The 27,016-nt window shown below is 39.4% G+C and overlaps 1 protein-coding gene across 7 annotated transcripts in view; it reads right to left on the bottom strand.

Moving 5' to 3' along the window:
• CHN1 (chimerin 1) overlaps window positions 1–19,086 on the bottom strand; it is a 125,524-nt gene extending 106,438 nt beyond the window's left edge. For 2 of the 7 annotated variants that reach the window (XM_081143286.1, XM_081143282.1), the window contains exon 1: window positions 18,562–19,068. Coding sequence is in view for 2 of the 7 variants with exons in the window: in XM_081143282.1 (XP_080999408.1) it covers window positions 18,562–18,580 (19 nt within the window). In the remaining 5 variants the exon portion in view is untranslated. Of the gene's footprint in view, window positions 1–18,561 lie in introns of all 7 variants that reach the window. The other 5 variants (XM_081143284.1, XM_081143285.1, XM_081143290.1 and 2 more) reach the window with 5 other exon arrangements.
• Window positions 19,087–27,016: the final 7,930 nt, after the last annotated feature.

The following is a 27,016-nucleotide window of genomic DNA, read 5'->3' as shown; positions in this document are numbered from 1 at the left end:
CATAAATATTTAGATGTTCCTTCTCAAATTATCAAATTTCCTTAAACTAAGGAAAAACAGAGGAAATAGGTTAGCAAGTGCCATCTTGTGGATTCCCTAGAAAATGTTTTCCCTCAGTACAGTTCCAGAGCTAAATCATTATAAATATTCAATACAATATTCTCCATATTCAAAATGTTACTTTAATTTAAATCAAAGTATTCACCAAAGGCTAGTTTTCAAGGGTCCAAATACCAATAGCCACAATGAAGTGCATTTGTGGATCTGAGGTAAGATTCCTCTCCTAGAGCACTTTGAAGTATTTATAGCCAAACCATCACATTTAACCTTTATAACATCCTTAGGAGTTAGGTTGGAGAGATATATTATACAATAATGAAGCTTGAGAATTTTATTTACCAAAGGAATTAAAAAAGCATCTACTCAGTGAAGAAGTTAGAATGATTCTAATTTTGTAGTGTAGAAAAGTCACAGAATATTGCCTTAAAAAATAGAGGCCTTTTGTTGTTTATAAAACCTAAATTAAAAAAACTCATCAAGAACTCTAAAATTCAGTGGAACTAATAAATAGATACATCCATAGATCCGTGTGTGTGTGTGTGTGCGTGCACACATCTTATAAGCAAAAGTTTACAAATTGAGTTAGGAGTTAAGGTATATAGTATATGAAGATGAAAAAACAACAACAAATAAAAGACTAATAGAAAAGAAAATACCCCAGAGTCATGGTCATGACTCTCTATAGACTTTAAAAATAGCATGATTTTATTTTTCATATAATATTGAAGAAATATTAATATTCTAATTTACATAGTGGCCTGAAGTTGCCTCACCTACCAGCCAAAAGATATATCTTCTTTGGCCCACACAGTGCTTTTAAAGACCCAAAATAATTACCAGCATTCAAAATTAGGAAATTCCTCAACACTCCCTTTTGTCTATGTTACTTACCTGCTCAGCATAGGCATCCAAGTTGTGGCCCTTGGTTTACATTTTTTTTAACTTCCCTAATTTTCTCTTCAGGGTTCTTTCTCCTGGTACCCTTTTCTTTTTTTTGGGGGGGGGGATGCTTAACGGCAACCAAGCTCATGTCTTATAATTTCAGGGAGCAATGCTAACTGCTTGAGGATACTTCCCCAATTTTCTACTTAAGGGTGCTTCATCCAAATTCTGCTACTGGTTGATGATACAGCAATGCCTGATGGAGGTTTACAAAACATTATTTTTAAATCTATGTTCTGAGGTGCAAAAGTCTGAGAAACTTTCTGCTTTGTAAAGGGAAACCCAAGCCTACCACTGGTTGGAAGAATGAGGAAGATTTGTGTTATGGTTTGACATTCACTTTACGAAAGGGGAAAAAAAGACAAAATATTTGGGGGGGAGACGAGGGAGAACATTACTGTGTCGAAGTCTAAATTGGTTTAAGATCTGATGGCATTTTAAGTTTCTATAACCTCCCACATCTGTTTTAATAAAATTACCCCATAGCATACCATTCTGCTAGTGTTGCTAATGATTTTTTTCATATTAGAGTTTTAAAAGTGATTATTTACAACATAACTACCCTAATATATTTAGTTGCCTGGCGATGGTATGACAGACAATATTTCTACAGCATCTTTCTTAGGGAATCTTTCTATAATAAGGCGTTGGAAAATAAAATGTGAAGCCTATTAAACTTCATCTTTGGTTTGAGTTCTTAAAAAAGAGAAAGTATATAAAGTGACAACAAAAAGTGTTAGGTGCACCAGTTCATCCATGCTTTTGGCATTAACAATGTATTTTAATAATTAGGAAAAAGTTTCAGATAGTTGTAATTTTAAAAACTAGATCTGAAATACAGAACATGAGAGTTTGAGAGTTTAAAATGGTAGATTTCATTCATTTCAGTTTATATTACCAATTCTAAGTCTGCCTTAAAATCATAAGTTTGAAAAAGTGCTTCTCAATATTTATTATTTAAAGCTGCTGCATTTTTCTCAATAAAAAATTTAGATAAAACTTACCTACTATAAATTCCTGGTCTCTAAATCTAGGGATTATTAAATGAATTTTAATAATATTTCCATATGCCTTCCGTTTAAATTTTAAAAATTATACCTTGCCATCTAGTTATGGCAACTAAAAATACATAAAAGCAACATATTAGAACTGCATATTTATTTTAAATGTAACCTTACTAATGGAAAAAATTACCTTGAGACAGATTTAATACTGATACACTTAACATACATTAATTTTCCTTTTTCCCCTTGTAATGGAAAATAGCTTATTATAAGACCTGAAAATATTGGACATTTTCTATTGAGACTTTTATCAACTTTCATTAAATTAAAATTATTTCAAAAAGTTGCTTTGAAATTTTCAAATACCTCTATTTTCCCTAAGGTCAACTATTGTAGTTGAAAAACAAGATGAAAGGAGAAAAGTTTTGATTAGCTTAAGCTGAATGAGGTCTCACACCAAAGGAACAAGTCCTGAGACCTGTTTGTGCAATCACGGCTCCTTCCCTCCCATCCTTCCTGAAGCGTGTGTGTGTGTGTGTGTGTGTGTGTGTGTGTGTGCACGAGAGAGAGAGAGAGAGAGAGAGAGAGAGAGAGAGAGAGAGAGAGAGAGAGAGAGAGAGAGAGAGAGAGAGAGAGAGAGAGAGAGAGAGAGAAAGAAATACTAAAAGAGAGCAAGAGCTCCTCTATCTGGAGAGACTTAAGAACAGCAGATGGGGGAAAGGGGCTTCTATCTCCCCAGAGAACTACAGAGCCATCTGTCTGGAAAATTCAGGATGACAGGATTCTAAGTATTCTGCAAGTGTCCTTACTTGCAAAGCCTCGTTTGTTTCCGCCTTCCTTTTTAGTGCATCACTCATCCATCGTGTTCCTTTTTCTTGTTCTTTTGAAATAATATCCTTTTAACTTCAACTAAGAGTGACCTGACAAGTTGAGAATCATTTCTTATTCAGTGAATATAACCTAAAATCTCTAGTTAACTTTTAAACATTATGATGAAGGGAAAAAAAAACCCAAAACATGAATTGTACTTTGTATTTTTATGGCTCTCAACTTTACATATTTTTCACACAGATATGAGATAACACCCAAATCTGAGAATATTAACAAGTGCCATCCAAATACTTAAATAGGTAGCATCACCAAAAACAACTTATAGGAGTTGCAAAGTCAATTTCATCAAATTTTTTTCTCCATGAAATGAAATATTATTAGCAATACATGAAATGACCTATAAGCCACTGGCTTCATCTTTCTTTTAGGGTTTCACCATATTCTGGAAAACAATCTTTTGACATGAGCTATTTGGGCCTTAGTGACTTTAAAAACACTTAATAAGACAGTTTTTAAATTGAAGAATAATATGCCAACATCCTATGAACTTGCCTAACCCACCAAGCCCTGAAAGGGAGCTGGAATAAGAAAGGACTGCCCTTCACCATCTCCCTGCTAATGGTCTGAAAAAGTCTAAAAGAACAGAGTACAGGTATCAAAAGACACACCCAACATTTTCCTTACCTATGGTGCAGTCTCACAAGAAGTCTGTTTCCAGGTGAGTGCTGGGCATGCAGCAATTTGAAGAGACCAGCCAATCAGCCTGGATTAACAAGCCATGTTTGCAGATACTGCTTAGTGTCCCTTCTCTGCTTTGAAAGTTGAAAGGACCAAGGGGCTTTTCACAGAATATAAAGCAGTATAAATACAACCAGAATTTCAGCAGAAATTTTTGAAAAAAGTCAAGTGGGCAAAAGCAACAAATCCCAAAGTAAATGATATATCTGCCCTAGACATGCATCAATATTGCAGGAATATATGTATTTCTTCCTTTAAAGAATGAAAATAAGATCATTAGGCAACAAAAACAATATATGAGAGATTTTGAGACATGTTTACTATTATCTTGATTAAAACATTATAAAGTTATAAAAAATTAAAGAATGCTTTATATTTCTGTCCTGGGAATTGTTAAGCTACAGAAGTTCTGTGGTTTGAGAACTATTTTACTCACTTAAATATTTTTTGAGTACCTACTATGTGTGAAGCACTGTGCCTAGTACAGTAAGGAGTACAGAAATGAGAAAGAATGACTCTACATCATGAAGATACATAACTACTTTAAAAGGAACACGCTGGCCCGGCCGGGCGTGGCTCGGCGGTTGAGCGTCAACCTAGGATCCAGGCGACCGGGGTTTGATTCCCGGTCAGGGCACATGCCCAGGTTGCGGGCTCGATCAATGACTCTCTCATCATTGATGTTTCTATCTCTCTCTCCCTCTCCTTTCCTCTCTCTGAAATCAATAAAGATATATTTAAAAATAAAAAATAAAAAAAATAAAAGGAACACACTGACATCCTTTAAAAGGATGTCAAGGGAGATTCGCAGATAAAATGATATAGAATTCAGAAGATGAAGAGCTTCCTTTTGGATGGGTGGCAGGGGCAGGGCGGCGGGTAGGAGTGGTATGGATTTCACTACTGAAAAAAAGGGCAGAGCAAGAGTTGGAAATAAAGAGAAAGAAAAAGACATGGAAGCTATTGCAAAGACCAAGCTGCCAGAGTTCCTTAGCAGCTGGCTGGGTATTAGAGGCAGGGGAAGAGAGGATGGGAGAATGCAAGCTAAGGACTGGGGGCTGGGGGCACATGGAGTCTGAAGCGTCTGCAGGAAATCCTGATGGAGATTTGGAGGGTGTGGAAGGGCAAGGCCGGAGATGGAGACTTGGGAATCATCCACACAGAGTTCACTTTGAAAGCCCATATATTCCCAAGTGAGAGAGGGAGGTCTGTTCTTGAAAAAGCACTGACATTTGAAACCATCTTGAATAACGTTTTCCTTGTTGTTTTAACAAGTGTCAAAACATTTTTTTCTTTCACAGTTGCCCACCTTTCTTTCCACTAGAGCCCGAGGACATTCCCAAATGCCTCCTACATAATTATGATAGAGCACGGTGGCTGGAAGAGATGGTGTGGACGGGGTTCAGGGGCAGGCCTGCAGGAAGTGGGCATATCACATGCTCTCAGTAAGCCTCTGGTGAGAGGAGAGCCCCCAGCAGCTCATGATGGTGCTCATGGTGCTCGGGAGGTTCCAAAGTTGAGGAAAGGCTGTCTCACACAGAACAGGAAAGCAAGGCTGTAGCCTAAGGGAAGTGATCCAGAGGAGAGGAAGAAACTAATGATACAAGACAGAGAAACACCAATTCCCATGCTTATTGCTTTCCATCCTCTTGCATTGTATCTTTCCGTAAACCACCTCAAATTCTTTCTTGAGCAATGAAAGGTATTAATAAGTAAAAAATTTCTTTTATCCATTTAAAAATGTGAATGATTAAACTGCTGTTTACATCTGCTCTCCTAATAAACATGAAAACTAATAGGGAATGTTCATGTAATACACAAATTTATTACTATGAGAGAAATATTATGTTGTTTTTATTTTCAGACCTCTAGAAGGTTAAGTTAGCCATTTTCATATTGAATTCCTGTTCAATCTGATTATCTTGCCTACTGTGAGGGTAAAACATGAACAAACCAAGCTAATTTATGTGCGATTCCTTTGTACCACTAAAATGAAAAGGAACAATAGTTTAATGAAGTGGAATTTGTTATCTAATTATGTCAAATAATTTACAAACATCTGCTGGTGGTTAGTAATGCTACAGTTAAACCTCAAAGAATCTGCTCCCAGAGAGATTTCCATTTTATTCAAGCCTTTGTGAGCTTCCAGTTGGGGAATCCATATCAGAGTATGGAACCAAGGGATGAATATAATGACACATTTACTGAATTAAAAAAAAAAAAGATAAACAAATTAACAAAAAATAATGAAAAATAAAAGGAGTGTACCATGTGTTAGAGGTGGGTCAGGTACAGAAACTCAGGTGCTAAAACTCACCAGGGCAGGGAGCCCTTGATGCTGAGGGGTGAAACTGGGAAAACAAGAACCTTGTCCCCAGGGTAACCTATCCTCCCCTAGCATGTCCCTAGTCATGTGGTTTGGGCCCCCTGGGCGGTTCCTCCCTAAAGATAACGTCTAGGCCTCAGTGGTATTTCAGCTCCAGGCCCAGGTATGCAGCCAAACCAGACAAGTGGCATCATGCCTGATCAGGACCAGATACACTGACTAATGACCCCTGCCCTGGCACCCACCAATCAATGGAGACCAAGATCCTGAAAGAGTACACCTGGAAAGCTGATGAGTATTCTATTAAGACTCTCCCCGGAGACCTCCCCTGAGATTCCTGCCCGTAAGAAAGAGATAAATACGCTCAGAACAAAGGACCTAGTGAGTGCTCCCCACCAAGGGAATACACCAGCACTATCTCCACCCCTCTAAAACTTGCAAGCAGGGGAGCGGCAGCTCTCCCAGGCTTACCCCCTGAACCTTTCCTCAAGGCCCCCTTCTCTGACTTCTCAGTGAGCCAAACCAGCCGAGCCTAGGTTCTCCCATTGCTTCTTCTATGCTCTTTCTTGTTTCACAGTCCCAAGTATATTTTTCTGCCATCATGGACTCAATACTGTTTGGCTCAGTGCTGTATAGCCCTCGCCTTTGGATATCCCCATTTCCTTGAAATAAATTTAATATTTCTTTATTCACCTGTCTGAGATGGCTATTTAGCCTGTCCATGTACCACCACCCTTTCATCTTTCAATATGAATCTGGGCCTTAAAATTAATTCCCTGGCTGGTGTTGCTCAGTGGTTAGAGTGTCAGCCTGCAGACCAAAGGGTCATGGGTTCCATTCCTGGTCAAGGGCACGTACCAGGGTTGCAGGTTAGATCCCTGGCTTGGGGCATGTGCAGGAGGCGATCAATCAATGTTTCTCTCTCACATCAATGTCTCTCTCTCCCTCCCTTCCTCCCATCTACTCTCTCTAAAAAAATCAATGGAAAATTTATCCTCAGGTGAGGATTAATAAAATTTTTTTTTAAATTAACTCCCAAATTTAAGAAATACAGTGGACTATTGTAATGTATAACATTCATTCAAACATTTAATGAGTAGCTGGTATGCATCAGACATTGGCAGTTTTTATTTTATTTTATTTTAAAGTTTCTTTATCTTTATTGTTGAAAATATTACAGATGTCCCCTTTTTATCCCCATTGATCCCCTCCACCCAACATCCATCCCACCCCCAGGCTTTTCCCATACCAATGTCTGTGCCCATTTATTACGCTTATAGACATACATATAAATTCTTTGATTAATCTCTCCCCACCCACTGCTCCCCCCATCTTCCCTCTGAGATCCATCAGTCTGTTCCATGCTTCTATGTTTCTGGATCCATTTTGTTGATCAGTTTATTTTGTTTATTATATTCCACATGTAAGTGCAATCATGTGGTACTTGTCTTTCTCTGACTGGCTTATTTCACTTAGCATAATACGTTCTAGTTCTCTCCATGCTGTCCCAAAGGATAAAAGATCCTTCTTCTTTACAGCTGCATAGTATTCCATGGTGTGAAAGTCCCACAGCTTTTTTATCCACTCATCTATTGATGGGCACCTGGGCTGTTTCCAGATCTTAGCTATTGTAAATTGCGCTGCTATGAACATAGGGGTGCATAAGTTCTTTGCGATTGGTGTTTTGGGTTTCTTAGGATATATTTCTAGAAGTGGGATCACTGGGTCAAATGGGAGGTCAATTTTTAATCTTTTGAGGAAACTCCATACTGCTTTCCATAGTGGCTGCACCAGTCTGCATTCCCACCAGCAGTATACGAGGGTTCCCTTTTCTCCACACCCTCGCCAGCACTTGTAGTTCATTGACTTGTTGATGGTGCCATTCTGACAGGCGTGAAGTGACACCTCATTGTGGTTTTAATTTGCTTCTCTCTGATGATTAGCAACACTGAGCATTTTTTCATAGTTTCTTAGCCATTTGTACGTCCACTCTAAAGAAGTGTCTATTTAGGTCCTTTGCCCATTTTTCAATTAGATTGTCTTCCTTTTGTTAAGCTGTATAAGCACCTTATACTTTTTGGATATTAATCCTTTATCAGATATGTCATTGGCAAACATATTCTCCCATACAGTGGGCTCCCTTTTAGTTTTGTTGATGCTTTCTTTTGTTGTGCAGCTTTTTATTTTGATGCAGTCCCATTTGTTTATTTTCTCATTTGTTTCTCTTGGCCTAGGCGATGTATCAGCAAACATATTGCTATGAGAGATGTCCAAGATTTTGCTGCCTATGTTTTCTTCTAGGATTTTTATGGTTTCAGGTCTTACATTTAAGTCTTTTATCCATTTTGAATTATGTGTATGGTGTAAGTTAGTGGTCTAATTTCATTTTTTGGCATGTACCTGTCCAGCTTTCCCAACACCATTATTTGAAGAGATTGTCTTTATTCCATTGTATGTTCTTGCCTCCTTTGTCAAATATTAATTGACCATAATGGCATGGGTCAATTTCTGGGTTCTTTGTTCTGTTCCACTGATCTATATGTCTGTTCTTGTGCCAGTACCAGGCTGTTTTGATTATAGTGGCTTTGTAGTATAACTTGATATCTGGTATTGTGATCCTTCTAACTTTGTTCTTCTTTCTCAAGATTGCCATGGCTATTGGGGTGTTTTTTGGTTCCATATAAATTTTTGAAGTGTTTGTTCTAGATCTGTGAAATGTGCTGTTGGTATTTTAATAGGGATTGCGCTGAATTTATAGATTGCTTTGGGTAGTATGGACATTTTAATGATGTTAATTCTTCCAACCCTGAACATGGTATATTTTTCCATTTGTTTATATCTTCCTCTATTTCTTTTTTCAGTGTCCCGTAGTTTTCCGAGTAAAGGTCTTTTATATCTTTGGTTAAGTTTATTCCTAGGTATCTTATTTTTTTAGTTGCAATGGTAAATGGGGTTTTTTTTTAGTTCCTCTTTCTGAGAGTTCATTATTGGTGTATAAAAATGCCTTCGGTTTCTGGGTGTCAATTTTGTATCCTGCTACCTTGCTGAATTCACTTATTAAATCTAGTAGATTTTTGGCGGAGTCTTTAGGATTTTCTATGTACAGTATCATGTCATCTGCAAATAATGGCAGTTTTGTTTCCTCCTTTCTAATTTGGATGTCTTCTATGTTTTCTTCTTGTCTGATCGCTGTTGTGGGTAGGACTTCCAGTACTACGTTGAATAAGAGTGGTGAAAGTGGACACCCCTGTCTTGTTCCTTTTCTTAGGGGAAATGGTTTTAGTTTTTGCCCATTGAGTTTGATGTTGGCTGTAGGTTTGTCATATATGGCCTTTATTATGTTCAGGTATAATCGCTCTATTCCCACTTTGCTGAGAGTTTTTATCAAAAATGGGTGTAGAATTTTGTTGAATGCTTTTTCTGCATCTATTGATATGATCACGTGATTTTTGTCTTTCAGTTTGTTTACGTGATGTATCACGTTTATTGATTTGCGAATATTGTACCAGCCTTGCATCCCTGAAATAAATACCACTTGGTCATGGTGTATGATCTTTTTAATATATTGCTGGATCCGATTTGCTAATATTTTGTTGAGGATTTTAGCATCTATGTTCATCAGGAATATTGGACTGTAATTCTCTTTCTTTGCAATGTCTTTATCTGGTTTTGGAATTAGGCTAATGCTGGCCTCGTAAAAAGAGTTTGGAAGTGTTCCTTCCTCTTGGATTTTTAAAAATAGTTTGAGGATAGGTGTTAATTCTTCTTTGAATGTTTGGTAAAACTACACTATGAAGCAATCTGGGCCAGTACTTTTGTGCGCTGGGAGCCCTTTGATTACTGCTTCAACTTCATCAGCAGTTATTGGCCTATTTAGGCTTTCTGACTGTTCCTGAGTTCTGGAAGGTTGTATTTTTCTAGGAATTTATCCATTTCATCCAGGTTTTCCAGCTTGGTGGCATATAGTTGTTCATAGTATTTTCTTACAATCCTTTGTATTTCTCTTGGGTCGTTATTTCACTTCTTTCATTTCTGATTTTGTTTATTTGGGTCCTCTCTCTTTGTTTCTTGATTAGTCTGGCTGACACTGGCAGTTTTTAAATATACAAAGACATCTATGGCTTTCCCATTAGAGAACTTGACCTAATGGGGAAGACAGGAGAATATAAACTAACCATTAAATCACCACGTGAGAAATGGCAGTGCAGAGATGTGTACAGGGCATTAGGGATGCAGAAAAGGCATAACTCACAAAGACCACTTAGAAGAGATGACTACTTAAGCTGAGGTTTGCCAAGATGTGTAGTGGTGAGTGAGGGCAAAGAGGGCTTGGGAAATGATGGTGTCAGAGGCACACTGAGTACAATCTCTTCTGGACACTTAGAGGTAGTTCAGTATGGCTAAAGTATAGGTGCTGAGGAGGAGAGGGTAAGAGATGAGGACAGTCAGGTAAGCAGGAGTCCTATCTTGACAGCCTTACATGCAAGCTGGGGACTGACTGGAGGATTTTAAAGTAGGGAAGTGAACTGTTAGACAAGCCAATTTCTAAGAGGCAGGTTTAAGTTTCCAATTATGAACTCTAACATAATAAACAAGAATAACCCAAAATAATAGAGGAAAAAAGATAAATGAAAGCAAATATTTAAACTGAGTCAATGTTATTCATAGGCTAAGTATATAGAGTGATAGTCCCTTGTTGTATGTTCATTCATTCATTCATTCATTCACTCAATAAACTTGGACTGAGCACCCATGATGTGCCAGACATTGAGCACATAGTTCTTGATGTATTTTAAGAGGGCAGGGCTAGATCTGATTACATTCTGGATTACCTACTAAAGGAAAGTAAGCATTGCCTGTTAGCCAGTGTATTTTTCACATTTTCAGAGTGCAGCAGAAAGTATCAAGTGTCCAGCACTATCAGAAGTGTATCTGGTCTACACTGTATATCCCTGAACTATGTCCCCACCAGAGCATTCTCAGACAAAGTCTACAATGGCACATGGCATGTATTGAGCCACACACATAAACAGAAATATTGCAGAACTACTTTTTCAAGTCAGTCAACAGACTTGTGTAATGAAGGAATGAAGAAACTCTGCTGGTATCTTGGATCTTTGCTAATATTTATAATAACAATTAGTGACAATATTAGCTACTATGTATCTTCAATCACTGTATTAAAGACCTTAATATACATTTCTTTATCTCATTTATTTCTGTGGGCATGGGAGAAGAGAATTAATAACCCCTGTTTACATATGAGGAAAACAAGACTGGAACGTATAGCTGACACTTGGCAGGGGAAGGATTATTTAATTCCACATGCTATGGAAACATCCTCCACGAGCTTCCCATCTCACTCAGTGAGGTAAGGACTCACCTGAAGTCCTTACCATGGTTTATAGGGCCCTACATAATCTGTGACCACAATATTCCTCATCCCCAGGTAGCTCTCCGTCCTCGCCTCCTACTACTTTCCCCTGCTTACTCCACTCCAACGACGTTACTCTTCTTTCTAGTCTCAAAACTGCCCAGCACATCCCTGTGTCAAAGCCTGTTCCATGAGGTGACTCCCCCATTTCACATGACTCACTCCCCCACTTCCTTCAAGTCTCTGCTCAGAATCCACCTTAGCTGTGAGGTCATCCCTGAATGCTCTGCCACAGAGCTAGCCGCATCCCCCTCAGCCTGCTTGGTTTTCTTCATAGCACTAGCCACCTGGCACATTATACATTTTTTTAATCATCTGTCACCCTCCACTGTAAACATAAGTTCCTTGAACACAGAAACTAATATATACCTGGCCCCTAAAATTCACTGAACAGATCAGTAAACAAATCACAAAGTAGAAAAACACATACCAAGCCTCAGAGCTACTCTTCAGAAAAAAATTATGAATTAATTTACACTACTTCCTTCTCTCACTCTATGGTTCATCCACTCCTTCCCTCAATCCCAAATGTGCTGTGCTTTTATACTGTTTTGTGCTTATATACTGTGCTTTTATACCCACTACGGTCCCTTTTAGCAATGCCCCAACCTCTAAATAAATACTTTTGCCACTTTCTTTTGTCTTATGGTGTAGCTCTGAGTCAGAATGCTTGCCCTGTCTTACTACTTTAAGATCTTCAGGCCATAAATTAAAATCATTCTTTCATACTATATGAAGATAAGTATATATATTTAGCACGTTATTCCTCATAGGTAACACGCTAAAGATCATGCTTTAATTTTAATATAATGTGTACAATTCACTCACCAGGGAAGGCCTGCAGGGGAAATAGTTTAGTTAGACAAATGTTTACATATCACTCAAATGGACATCCATACGACTCGCCTGTCACCTGTCCTACCTCGCGAAAGTCACTTCAAATCCCAAAATTATCTCTGACAAACTAATTTCACTGCCATTAAGGAGCTGAAAAACAACAACAAAGTTCTATGTAACGGCACACATGCTATACAGGCTGAAGATATGCGCTAATGGCAGAAATGGGAAAACCAGGAAAGACTAGCAGTTTAAAGAGGACCATTCGGTTTTTGAAATGTCAGACGTTTGTGGTCATAAAAATCAATCAAAGCAGAGAGATATTTCGTGGACTACATCCTTTATCTGCTTGCTTTACACCATGAAATATATGGTGCAATGAAATCCACAGGTAAAAGGAGAGTGGAAAGGGAAAGGAACAACCTTCAGGGCAGCTGGATAAAACACAATGCGATGGCGCCTTGCCACGCCACTCAGCAGCTGGCGGCCCGCTTGGCCTGACTCGCCTTCCCTCCTCCCACAATTACTCAACTGTCCGAATTAACTCTTCCAAGAAGTGCTTAATTTCCTAAGTTTAAAACAATTCAAAACAGGGAGAGGCATTTTTAACCTATCGATTTTTACTTTTGTTTTTTGTTCCTTGGGAAATAAAAAGGAAAAATCTTTCTAAAACCATGAAAAGTCCTAAAGGTCCCCGGATATGAAACCACTCTTTTAAAAATAGTACTTTCTGTTTTTCACAAAGTGAAGTTTCCTTCTGGTCAATCTGTTCCCTGCCCCCACACTCTCGTGATTTTTCTTAATTAGTAACAGCTTATATTCAGATATAATTCACATACCATAAAACTTACCCTTTTAAAGTATACAATGTAGTGGTTTTAGTATATTCACAAGTACTCAATCTGTTTTTAAAAATAAGGAGCCAAATCAGAAATGTGTATTTGTAACTTTATTTTCTCAGACTTTTCGATGTAAAATATGGTCACGCCATCCTGTTTTCCTAGTCTCCTCCTATTCTGTTCTTTTAGGATAGTAGAATTATATTAATAAATAAAAATAAAAATTTATGGGAATCATTTTCTACTTAATGACTTACAGGTGGTAATTTGGTTGTAATGCCAGGCTCCAGGACTTATCTTACGCTGTGTTTGCACATCAAGTTCAATAACTTCATTTAGTTTTATATACTGCAGACAAATAATAGAGTTTTTTAAAGGTGCTGTTATTGATACTTCACATAAGATTGAGAAAACATCAACTACCCATATCAAAGGGTATTATTACTAGAGGGACTTTGAGAAAAGCTACACACACCCCAACCTCAGCAAGGAACTCTTTGGCATGGCTGTTCTCAAGGTGATAGTAACTACTCATTCTGAGGTGTAACTTATTATACAAATGTCATTCCTTCAGAACTATATTATATGACATACAAAGCATGACCAAACAATATTTTTCTGCCTATTTCCCTTACGACTGCTGAAACATGCATTCTCAATGGGTGGTAACAATGCCCTCAAGGTTTGAGCAAAGGCTGACTTTTCAGAATCAAAATAACTTACTCCTTTTAACATAAAGTAGATATACATACAGTCTGTATACAGATAATATATCTCTTTATTATATTAAAGTTTATTATATTATAAGGAAAGAAGGTTTAAAAGGCATCTTATGGAGAGTGATTTTTTTTTTTTAAATATATCTTTATTGATTTCAGAGAGAGGAAGGGAGAGGGAGAGACAGAGATAGAAACATCAACGATGAGAGAGTCATTGATCGAGCCTGCAACCTGGACATGTGCCCTGACCGGGAATCGAACCCCGATCGCCTGGATCCTAGGTCCACGCTCAACCGCTGAGCCACGCCCGCCCGGGCTGGAGAGTGATTTTTTTAAAGAAAAGGTTGAGCCCGGCCGGGCTGGAGAGTGATTTTTTTTTAAAAAAAGGTTGAGAACTACTGATGTACAAGAAACTTTTCTTGACAAATGTCAAATTTTTATAATTACATACATCACTATCTTCTATCTTCAAAGACTAGGCTGCTATAGGATGGTTATTTGCAGAGACAGATGTGAGTCAAAAAACTGCGTCGCCAACATTTCTTGTACACAGATGGTAACTATGGGAATTACAGCAACTATAATTCTTCTATCTCTTACATAGGACCAAATCTCCAAACATTAAAAGAAAACCTTTAAAGCTGAAATATTAAGTTTTGACACCAGTAAAAGAAGGAATATGCACAAGTACTTAAATAAGAGTGGTGATTTTAACGATGGCTGAAAAGATGAGACATTCTAGGAAAGTAGCTGGGCTCTCATCATTGGACCACCCTGCTGCTTAGGTAACGCCCTCCCATCCTCTTTGATGAGCAACATCTGAAAAATAAAACTATCAGCAGAGAATATATTTAAGTGGGAATTTCCTATAAAATTAGTATGAGAAGTGATCTATGGCAGCGATGACGGTGACTATATGGTAATGAGAGAAAAATGAAGAAGGGAGAGGGGTCAACCCCAGGGTGAATTCTACCCACACAGAGAAGAGAGTTATTCAGGTTCTGCCAGCCTAGCTGAACTGTAACTGAGCTACCAATCTCATGATTTGGCCTGGGCTGTATACCACAGCTCCACTTAGTTATAAATGACAGAAATTCCTGCCAAGAGATGACCTGAAGGATGCTTTTTCACCTAGCTCTGTCAACTAGGGCTCCATTGGTGTGGCCAATCAGGATGTTCTGTCAGGTACACCAGCTAAAAAGTCTTAAATATGATGATCTGAGACTTTCCTTCAAGCCCAGCAATTATTAGAGAAGTTCTAACAAAGCCTATATAGAATTAGGTGGTTAGGCCTAAGAGCTGGAAGGTAATATCTAAGACAGGGACCATGTCCCTTGCAGACCACTACAGATGTTTGTTGAACGAATAAGCAAGGTGAGTGAGCAGTGTATGAACTACATTTGGATAATTTTTTTGATATGCGGATTTAAATATTATCTACAATGCTGATGATTGAGGGGTGGGTTTATTTGAAAAGTGAATAAAAATTCTGAAAATTCCTAAACCTTCAAATAAGCCTATAAAGTCAGGAAAGACTGGTTCTTCTATCACAGAATAAAGCAGAAGTGTGCATTAAAAATATCCTTTCACACATCATGGAGGTGATTAGTAGTGTACACGAGATAAGAGATTCTTCACTCTTTAATTTAACTTGATAATTCCTTTACTGAGGTCCTACAACATGCTTATGGGGAAAAAAATTAATGTATATAAATGTAAAATTATAGTAGATAATTTTAGAAGCTCTCATTTTTAAAAATGAAGCTAACTTTCATTAACTTCCTATAAAAAGAACACTCTTTACAATTATAAAAAACCTGGATGGCAATGTAAAACACAGAGCAATAACACTAGATTCTATTGCTAGCTGCTATGCACTGAATTGTATCCCCCCACAAATTCCTATGTTGAGGCCCTAACCCTCAATGTCATAGTATTTGGACATGGGTCCTTTGGGAGGTAGGTAGGATTAGATGAGGTAATGAGGGTGGGGTCCTCACGATGAGATTAGTGCCCTTCTGAAAAGAGATCAGAGAGCTTGCTTTCGATTTCTCTCTCTCTCCACCATGAGAGACCAAGGCTGTTGCCTTGGTCTTGGACTTCCCAGCCTCCCAAACTGTGAGAAATAAATGTCTATTGTGGCCCGGCAGGGCGTGGCTCAGCGGTTGAGCGTCGACCTGGGATCCAGGCCATCAGGGTTCGATTCCCGGTCAGGGCACATGCCCAAGTTGCGGGCTCGATCAATGACTCTCTCATCATTGATGTTTCTATCTCTCTCTTTCCCTCTCCTTTCCTCTCTCTGAAATCAATAAAGATATATTTTTAAAAAAGAAGAAAGAAAAAAGAAATAAATGTCTACTGTGTAAGCCACCCAATCTATGGTATTTTACTAAAGCAATCCAAGCAGACTGGCCTAACCAACTAACACAGAGATGATACACAAAACAGGGCCCTTGACAATGGTTACTTTAGGGGGGCTCAGGGAGAAATCTATTGAGATCTGACTTTGAAGACTGAGAAGTCACATTTGTCTAGTTTCTTGTTCCTACCTTCTCTTCACCACCAACTCACAGAACCTTATTATCTCATTGCTCCTCTTGTAAATTGGTCATTAAGAGTAAATATGAAGGGACAGGAGGTATTTCTGACTAAGACCAACTAGTTAAATAGTTTTACTATCTAAAATAAAGTCCATTTCTTCTAACCCTTGAGGGCTGCTCCTAACATATAAAAAGCTACTTTGAATTGGACAAGTTTGAGGAAATCCAGTACCTATCTTTAATACAATGGTTCTTAAACTCAAGTGTGCATAAGAATCACAGGGGGAGGCCCTTTAAAATCGTCCCCCCCCCCAAAGGCAGATGCTGCCTGTCTTTTGGCAAAGGAATCAACATTTTTAACAGACATCTCAAATGACTGATGAGTGGAGTGCAACCACACTTTTGAGAGCAGCTGCTGCTCTATCATTACTGAAAAAAATAGCCTCTGCACACAGGTGTACTTTGCTTTATAACCGAAATGTTTTTAAAAATTGTAACCAAATTGGATTTTGTAAACTAAATTATATTTTCTCACAAGATAACTTTAAAATTTTAAAGATACTTTATTCACTTTGAGGGGTGGGATGGCTGCTTATAACTTTTTCTAAAGGTCAAATTCCATGTTCTTTCTTCATCTCCACTCAGCAGGTAAAGATTTTGCAATTTAGGAATCCCTTAAAGAGCCTTATCACATACTCCTCAATTTATCTGTTTTACTCATCAAGAATGTGACTACTCTAAAAGTGGTTAACTTGTAAACATAACCTTTAAAAACAAACCTTGAAAATGTAGACTATCTCTTAGGAAGGACAATAAATTTAGTCAGAAACAGTTTTAAAGAGAAATCTACTTGTGGAAACCTTACTGCTATGTAATAGCTCCAACAGTGTAAGATAAATGCTTCTTCAAAGGAAAATAACTATGGGTAAAGCCTTCCATCATTTTTAACTTTGTATAAAAAAATCCACACTTAAGGAAAATGGGTCTAAGTAATGCAGATTAGATACAATGTATTGGGAAAACAGTGAGATTTTTATTCTTTCAGAGAAAGAAAAAACATTTTTTAAAGCACCTATCCAGAAAAAAACACCAAATAAGAAACGTCATTTCTAGTAATGTGGGTATTTTGACAAAGCAAACATAGCCCCAGGCTGAACTCTGGCAAACTTATGTTCTAGGCTCAGTTTTGCCACAAAAGGGCCATATAACCTTGATAAAACCTCTCTGGGTCTAAATTTAATTTATAAAATAAGGTGGTTAAATAAAAGTAACTCTTTGATTCCAGCAGATTAATTTGCTCTTAAGTATTTACATCAAGAGGCATTTGTGGTATGTGATGCTTGATCAAATGACATTATTAAAACGTAAATGGAAACTTGATATTGTGAGTAACTTACTAAGACTGTCCTTGTAGCTATCAGTTACATATCACTGTACTTTGTTTCTTTAAAAAACGGAATACTTTGAACACGCAAATTTTCACATACTGTAATGTACTGAGTTTTCTGAGAGCAAGGTACATATAGATGTACCATAATCTGTTTCTGTAAAAGGAATATCTTTTCAGCCCTTCTTTCCAACCCATTGTCATTTCTGACTCTAGAAAAACAAACACCTTTTAGTCTTAACCACTGAAACAATAGGGTTGCAGTAATTACATCACAGAAATAACATTTCTTTCCTGAAACACTCAAAAATAATCTCCTGAGATTACTTACTCCAATAACCAACTTTCTTCTGTCTGTCATATATTAGAGCAAACATTTTCAATTTTACAAATATTAAGTTCACCACCTACTCCAGTTTCCAATAGAATATACAGAGTCCAAACCGCCCCCCCCCCCCAAATCCAACAGGAATCAACACATGCATTTGGCAATTCCAGAGAGGATGGGATGCACAGACATCTTGTTCAAAATAAATAAACTTTCCAGGATCTTTATTTGCCGACTAGAGAAACGTAGGTCGGGAAACAACCAGCCAACTTTGCTCCCAAGTTGGCATCTCGGAGAATCCTCCGTTTACAGAACACCCAGGACCTCGGAGCCTCCCATCCCAGAACTGGCCAGGGGAGCACACGCCCATCGGCCCTACCCGGAGAGGAAACAATGGGAGAGGAGCGAGGGAGCGAGGGACCGAGCCCCGCGCCCCGGGCGCCCAACGCCCCGGCCCCGGCCCCGGCCGGCGGCGGGCACCGCGCGAGGCGCCCGCGCCCGGGGCGCCCCCGGTCCCCGCCCGGAGCTGCGGGGCGCGGCCCACCTGCGGCGGCGCGGGCGAGGGGCTGCACTTACCGAACAGGGTCAGGGCCATTGTAAAGGCGCTCGCCGAGTGCTCGCTGCGCCCGCCGGTCCACGCGCTCCTCCCAGGCCGGCCGGAGGTCACCGCACGCACCCGCGGCGCTCACACCTCGGCGGGAGGCGGGAGGCGGGAGGCGGGAGGCGGAGGGGCGTGGTGGGCGCCGGCGCGCGGGGAGGCTGCAGGCCGGGACGCGGGGGGCCGCTCCAAGAAAAAGTTATTTACGCGTTACGGTCAGACGCACCCGGCTAAGGGGAGACCCGCTAGCCCTCGGCGGACCCGCACTTGTCGCTGCCACCGGTGCGCAACGCGGAGCGCGCGCGGCGGCGGTACCTGCGGGGCGGGGTGGCTTGGCGTCGGCGCGGGGCCGGCGGAGAGGCGGCGTCGCAGTGGCTGCGGCGGCGGGGAGAGGAGCAGCCTCGCGGAGCCCCCGGCGGGGCCGCTCACTCCGCATCCCGCGGCCTGGCAGACGCCATCTTGCGATAGCGTCTCCCCCTGGATCCGCCGCCGCGCCTCCCCCCGCCCCTCGGCCGGCAGAGCCGCGTGCGTTCCCTTGGCAACGGGCGCGCGCGGGGTCGGGGGCGCGCTCCCCTCCTGCCCCGGGCCGGCGAGCGGCCTCGGGGCGTCTGGCTGCGGGGGCGTGTTAGCTGAAATCCCAGGTCTTTTTCTTGGATGCGATTTGGGGCGAAGAGAGGGGAAAAGCCGAGCAGTTACTCGAAAGAGGAAGATGCTCCGTGAATACAGGGGCCCGGCCAGGGTCATCTGGGGCTGGGGTCGTTTGAGGACCTCGCTCCCCTGGCGCCGGGGGTTTAGCGGAGAGTCGGGCCTGTGACCTGAAGCTGCGGGGCTCGGGACGGGAGCCTGGGGCCTGAAGACAGAGGCACCGAATGTCGCTTTCCTTTCCATTTGGATTTAGGAGCCACTAGGAGTAGTTCTGATCAGATTGTCATATGTGAGGAAACAGGAGTCGGTTACAGAGCGTCGGGGATTACCTAAAATAGTTGCAAGGTCAATGTTTAAGCCTAATTTTCTTCCTTTTACTTTAGACCGCTTTGATATTGTCTCAGGAAAAATCAACATTTCTCACTAATTGGCACTTCTCCTTTAGCACAAAAGATTGTTCCCCTGAGCTTCTGCATTTATCTGAGAATCACCGGCAACACCATTCTTTCTGTGATGTTCTCTGCTGGCCTCTGTCTCTGCTTTAATTAAGGAGAAGCCATGTAAGGCCTTGAGATTATCAGCTAAAAGATGTTCTTGAAAGCTCGGTTATGATTTTTTTTGTAGTTTTCATTTAATGTATTCAAAAATCCAGTATTCTCTAGTTGCTATATTTGTTCCCCGTTTTAAAAATTCCTCCTTTTTTCTTGTGTGTCTGCTTAGGGATTTGATACTCTTTCTGCATCTAATCATGTAGATTTTCTCTTTGATTTTTATTTTTTTCCTACGTGCATCTTTCCTCTTTCAGCCCCTCAGATTCCCTAATGTCTTTTTCTTCTTCTAATTTTCAACTAATTCTTTTAAGAATGTTATATAAAGAGCTTGTTCAAATAGAACCACAGTTAATTTATCATTTCACAGCTGACTCAAATATCAGAAGAAAAAGAAAAGCAGGTTGGAAGGAGGAGCCAAGCCTTTTGTTTCATGTCAGTTAACTCAAGGAAAAAAAAAATCGTAAAATAATTCAACATGAATGGGCAAATGTGTAAGATGCTACATGTTTGAAATTTTCTGATATAGTAAAATGGTTCTCCTTTAGCCACTACTATCAAAATAAATCTTGAAATCCCCCAAATTTTAAATCTTTAATGAAAAGGACTCCTGATTTTGAACAGCCTTTCTGCTCATGAAACATCACAAAAGCACAGTTCATGAAGATAAATGAGAAACTCCAGAAGGCTTTGTGGGACAGATATTATAACCATGTAAAGATTGCTGCCAGTCTGCTCTGCAACCAGATAAATCAGAAACTAAACCCTTTACTGTCTCAACTGGTGTTCTTCAACCAAAGATGGTTGAAGGGACCCCATTTCCCTTTGAGGCGCTAATAAAAATATTGTACATACATAGACTCACCAAAAATTTTTCACACAATTTGAAGGGGATTATGGACTATTCCGGGGACCTTAGTTTATCCCTCAGTAGATACCCTTTGTAATCTCAAAGTTTTGCCTTTATAATTAAAAATTTTAAAGACTTCTCCTTTCACATAAAAGCATGGAATTCTCAAGAAGGGACCAAACTACCCTAATTTACAGATAAGGAAACTGAGGGTCCAGCAATCAAAAGATTTTCCCAAATGTTTATACCTATTTAGTGGCAAAATTAATAGGAAAATCTTAGGCATCTGTTGCTCTCCCTGACCACCTCCCCCAGTCTCCATTCCTCACCAATTTAGAGGGGCCATGGTTTAAATTTAAAAAGAAAAATGTGTTTAGTATTAGCAGCAGAATAGCAAGGGGGTTATTTAGCTCTCAGCCATTTTTGTATGCTTGGGTCTTATAGTTTGGGAAGCTGAACTTTGTGCCAGTCTTTATTCACAGGCTCCTCTGCTCAGAACGACGTGTCCAGTCAGGCTAAGAGAAGAAGCTGCTTTTCTCCCTCTTTGTTAAGCTCTCTCATAAAGAGGTCCCAGAGCATCAAGGTTTTGGTGCTACAGCTCCAAAGCTACTGCTCAGCTTGCTGGTAATTCCTTCTCTCTGCCCCTTGGGGTTACCCTGGAGGGGAGTCAGGGGAGTTAACAGCCCTGTGCTCAGCTTCACCCCCATGGTACCAGGCTCTGGTTACCAGAGCAGCTTTGCACTCACTTAGTTGTGGCCAAATACAGCTGAATCCTAGTGACAGACTCAGCTTAGGCCCGGTGGGGCCCTTCTTCCCCTCCCCCTGTCCTATGAGTCCCACGCCCAAAACGCAGCGGCGCGGGCATCCCGGCAGATGTTTTCAGGAGACTATTTGAAACAATAGGCTGAATGTTGCCATGTTTTCCTTTTCAAGCACCTAGTTTTCCTAAAGTGGTTCCTTTCTACGGATTGATTTCCTAATGGTTTGATGCTCTAACAAAATGCTTTCTATACTTGATCAGAGTGCTGTGTCTTGAAAATAGTATTTGTTTTATAATGTTGTATTATCTGATGAAAAACAGAGTGTTTCTTTTCTCACTTAGGTGGAAATAAAGCAGTAGCCTTCTGGCTACAGATTCAATGTGAGGAAGGGCGCTAACCACTTGGGGGTGATTATCATGGGTGGTGCCTTAGGTTGTTTATTAAATAGGGCAAAGAATGAATTGATTTTTCAAAACATTTATTTTTCATTCAAAGATTTAATTTTGTGCTTGACACGCAGGCACCTAGAAGAGCCAGATTTGTTTGCTCTGTGTCTGTTAAATTTTTAGACAAATGTTTTACTCCTTCTGGTTCTATCATCCTCATTTATAAAATGAAGGGATGGGACTAAGTTATCTCTAATGTCCCTTTTACATCTAGCTGTCATTCTGTGATATTTTAAAATATTTAAATTAACTGGATTATGGGTAAGTCAAGGCATTTCTATTTGACTCTTCAATATATTTAAAGTGGTAGTTTATCTAGTAAGCCTGAGTCAGACCTTAGTTTCATAAATACCTAGTGTAGTAAGGAAGTCATGTTTTATTAAAACATTGATACTGCAATTTCGTCTACAGTATCTTATACTAACATTTTATTTATTGTATAGATAGCAACCCTTTTTTTCAGGTTTAACAAGATCAAAATTTAAAGTATGCACTAAAAAAATCCATTTCAAATTTACTGAAATGGATTTTCATTTTTAAGTTTTGTTGACTAAACAGAACTTTAAAAACCCTTTAAATTTTTTTTCTACATTTCAAACTAACGATTTATCACAAGTGTTTTGTGTTTTCTTTGTGTTACTCCTTTCGATTCGTTCCCATTGGTAAATATTGATTTGTTCCTCAGTTTTGAATGAAGTAGAAATTAATGAGGTGATTTCTGCCTCACAATAACAAGTTAAAATTATAGCACTCTATCATGTCAACATAGCTTTGAACATTAGCAATACCAGTACTCCTAGCGCAGTTCCCAAAATAGGGCAGAAGTTTGCTGCTGAAGAAAAAAAATTACAAAGCATATTTCTGCTAATGTGATAGAAACATTTTCTATTCCCCAGTTATGCTGATTAAAGTTTAAATTATTTATTTAAAATATTCACAATATGCGACATTCTCTTTAGCCTATATTTACATTACCAGTTGAAGTATTCATGTCCATAATGTGAATTTGTTTAGATTTGGTTTGTTTTTAATAACGTTTTCCTCAAACACTTAATCCAGATGAGCCTTCCCCACTCTTTTATCTGAGGCTTCCTTAATTAATACTGTAGCTGATAGTTGCATGGTATTCCATGATTTATAAATAGCACTTTCACAGGGCAAAGCCATATACATACAGGTATTGGAGGCATTTGTCTTAAAGATTTAGACCACAGAAAGCAAAAAGAATATTTATGTCATAAAGTAGAAAATTGGCCTTTATGTTCAAATAATTCAAGGTAATGTTTAGGAGACCTACTTGTGTTCTGTTGACCACAAGAGGGTGCCTAAATTATATCCATGGGCGTAATCTTGGGTCTTAGAAATGAAATAAACTTTGAAAAATACCTAAGAATCCTTAAGAATTGAAAGCCTTCTCAGTTCCCCTACACAGTGCAGGAAAGAATCCCACTAAATTTATGCTGAAAGGGGAGATGACTATTGACTGGTCAGGCACAGATTTGGAATTGCGTATTACTGAGAAATTGCATTATGCTAAGCAGGGCTTGCTCAGTCCTTATATCGCTTCCAAAGGGAAAAGAAACTGCTTGTAAAAGGGGTGTGTGTGTGTGTGTGTGTGTGTGTGTGTGGAGGTGTGTGGAGGGGGGTAAGGGATTTGAATTCAAAAGCAGAATAAAAAGGTTTTCAATCCCTGACTCAGAATAATAGATTTCTTGTTAATTTCTCAGCTTGAAGAGGAAATTTTAGTCCAATAGGTGATGGAACCACAGGTGTTACTACAAACCCTAGGTTAGAGTCCTCTAAAAGCCACAGGTCCTGTTTTTCTAATTTTATGATATAATTTATTTTGACATATTAAAATGACCTTTGGTTTAGAGTGGCTAAGAAAAAAGAAAGGGTAAAAAGGCCTGTCTTTAATTTGTTTTGAATACATGTTTAAAAGAAAACTTTATTTCCTAGTAAATAGCATAGCAGATCTTTTAGAAATTTTATAGGCTTAAAATACATTTTCAAATACACATTAGATAAAATACAGAGATTATGGCTGCTCTTAAGTTTGTGTTCTGCCCTACAATCATGTTATAGTTCTCTAAGCTAGCATTTCCATTTGTGTGTGTTTCTGAGGTCATCAGGCATAACTAATGCACAGTGTAGCTAAATGTCTATTTGACTTGAGCAGTTGGATTTCTGCCAGATTTTGTTTTCAAGGGGCTATAAGGAGATTTGGCTACAAATCAAATCTCCCTAACATGGCCATGGTTTTTCTGTTTAATGTGGGTGTCCATGATAAGATGACTTACTCAAGTTAATTACATTGTGAGTTATAAATCAGCAAAATAGCTATGAACTCTGGGCAAGAATTACACAATCTCTAATTAAATAACAGAGCTGAAAAAGACAAAAGTATATTTCTATGCTTAAAATCACAATCTAGGCTCAAACCTTGTCTACCCCTGTGATGGATTTTTCATAAAGTTCCTTTGTATACTGCAGTAAAATAGATCGTGTATCAGACATTTAGGACAAGGCACCAATTGGAATTCATCCATCCATCCTTCATCCAATTACAAATATTAACTGAGCACGTGTGTTATACCAGGCATTGTGCTAGATCCTGGCAAAGGACTCAAAGATGAATCAAACATGTATCCAGATCTTTAAAAATTTGCAGCCCCTGGGGATAAGACTTAGAAACGGCCCAATGACAAAGGCCCCAAGAGGGGCAGAGATGAGATATTGTGGAACTTCAGAGGAGAGAAACAGAATGGGCATTCAACAAATACGGTTTTTCTTCCTTTCTCCGTGAGGGTGATCATCCTCAGTAGTCAGTAAAAGCCAATTTTCTCTGAAGTTGGGGACCCAGGTTTTGTGCCAAGTCCTCTCCTTACTATACAATGTCTTCTCAAACATACTTGCCTCCCAGACTATCACCAACACAACCTGTAGGAAACAAAATTTGTAATCAATGTTTTTGTAAAGTGTGTTTGTCTACTATGCAATGCCAATTAAACAGGTGGATTATTTTCATTAAATCAGCCATTTGTTTTGTCATATTTTTCTGTTTCAAAATAATTTAAATCTCTATCAAAATATATCATTGACTTAACATCAAGAAATATTTTTTCTATGTTTTAGGATTTCCTGTTGAACCTCAACTGAGAGCCCCAGTCTGGTTGTGTGTGATGAACCAGTAGGTTTTATAGGAGCAAACTTACATACACAATATTCAGGGGTGGGTAAATGTGAATTATGTTAGTAAGTGGCTACTAATGATAGAGCTTATAAGATGAATATATCCCAGGAACCCAAATGGCCTATTCTCTGCATAGAGTGGCATTCTAGGAAAGAGTCCATTTGGCAAAAGTGATTAAAAGGAATTGTAGTCTTTACTTGCATTTCACAATGAATATTGTAGGGTATCCACTGTATTCCACACAGGAACTCTTTTTAAAATTTTGTTTTTCTGCCCATCTGGCATGGCTCAGCGGTTGAGCATCAACCTTTGATCCAGGAGATCGCGCTTCAATTCCCGCCAGGGCACATGCCTGAGTTGAGGGCTTGATCCCCAGCGGGGGGCATGCAGGAGGCAGCCGATCAATGACTCTCTCTCATCATTGATGTTTCTATCTCTCCCTCTCTCTGAAATCAATAAAGATATATTTTTAAAATATATATATAAATATATATTTTTAATTTCCTTTTTCTGTCATACCCTACAGCTGTTCTGGAGCAGAGCACCCCCAGACCTCCCAGATTCTCTCCCACTCTTCAGCTTACATGGCCGCCTATTATACAGGTTGGTCTCTGGTTTCTGTGTACTTTCCTTAACCTTCATTTAGTACCTAAATTCTTCACTGTACAGGGGATCCAGGAACAGGCCCAGCAAGTAAGAATCTTCCTCCCCATCCTCCTGCCTCTCAGTTCTAATCTTTCTCTGCCCATTACCTTAATTCTGCACCTTAAAAAGTGTGTGGGGGGGAGGGGGGAATCTGGCCTTTTCATTAGAAGATGAGATGGTAAGAAAGATCACCAACATAAAATTCTAATAAATTTTGTCCCAGCTTAAAATGAGTGCCAGGAACCACTGTAAAATCCTTTGCATAAAATTTCTCATTTGAACCTCACAGCAAACTGGTGGGGTAGATCTTGGAATCTAGGACTTTCGACTCCCAACTCCAGTGGTTGGTTAACTAAAGCATACCACCTTTCTTTATAAAAAGGTCTAGCCACAGACAAAGTTTTATCATTGGCATATTCATATACATTGATATAGTTTGTTCAGTGAGGACCCTTTATTGTAAAAGCCCAATATCAAGAAACAAATATTTTGCTATTAAAAAATTGAGTTTAGAGTTGGTGTTCTAATTTGAACCCAGTTTAGAAATTAAACATTTGCTGCCTTGGCAAAGCATTTATTGATGATGACAATGTACCAGGAGCTCAGACATGCGAAGAGAAAATCTAATTAATATAGCAAACAACATCTATATCCAAAATATCTACTATGAACTCAGTATTTTGCAAAGCGCTTTGATAAAAATCTTATATGTGTGTTTTGGGCAGACATAATGAAAGAAACATTATATAATTGGAATGGGGTTAAATTTTGTAAATTCTGGGGGAGAGTTAACCTGCAGTTCTTGCCCTCAAATCTCTTTGGATAATGGTGACTGGTGGGAGGCAGCTGGTAAGCGGTAGAGAGAGGAAGGGGAAGAAGGGAAAGGGGTCCTTAGAACCTGCCTGTCACTGGACTATCAGTGCCACCAGAATGCCCAGACATGGCCCACCCAGAACTTACAAGGGGTCAAAAGATAATAGGCTCCTCAGCACATGAATGCCAGGATGGAATTTATTTTATTGACAAGATTTTAAAATTCCAATCTGGGTGGAATGAACAGCTTCCTGTTGAGTATTGTGTCCATGAGTGACTTCATTAACACTCCTTGTTTTCTGGGCTGGGTTAGCCTGATTCATAGGCCTCGAAAATGCCACGAGTGACGAATGCCTCTGGAGCTGTGAAGGGAAGCCGCTGTCTTAGGGTATGTCTTCCTGCGTTTCCTGCGCTTCCTCTGAGGCACAAAGAAAGTAGAGAAAGATAACTTCCTGAGACGGTGAAAGCCAGTGCGAGGCCTAACAGAAGGGAGAAAACACCCAGAGTGAGAAAAGGCTCTCTATCCATCCTC

This window comes from Miniopterus schreibersii, assembly GCF_964146895.1.
Source record: "Miniopterus schreibersii genome assembly, chromosome: 7".
NCBI classification, from domain to species: domain Eukaryota; kingdom Metazoa; phylum Chordata; class Mammalia; order Chiroptera; family Miniopteridae; genus Miniopterus; species Miniopterus schreibersii.
The sequence above is the reverse complement of the archived record's forward strand: the minus strand, read 5'-3'. Positions and strand labels throughout refer to the sequence as shown.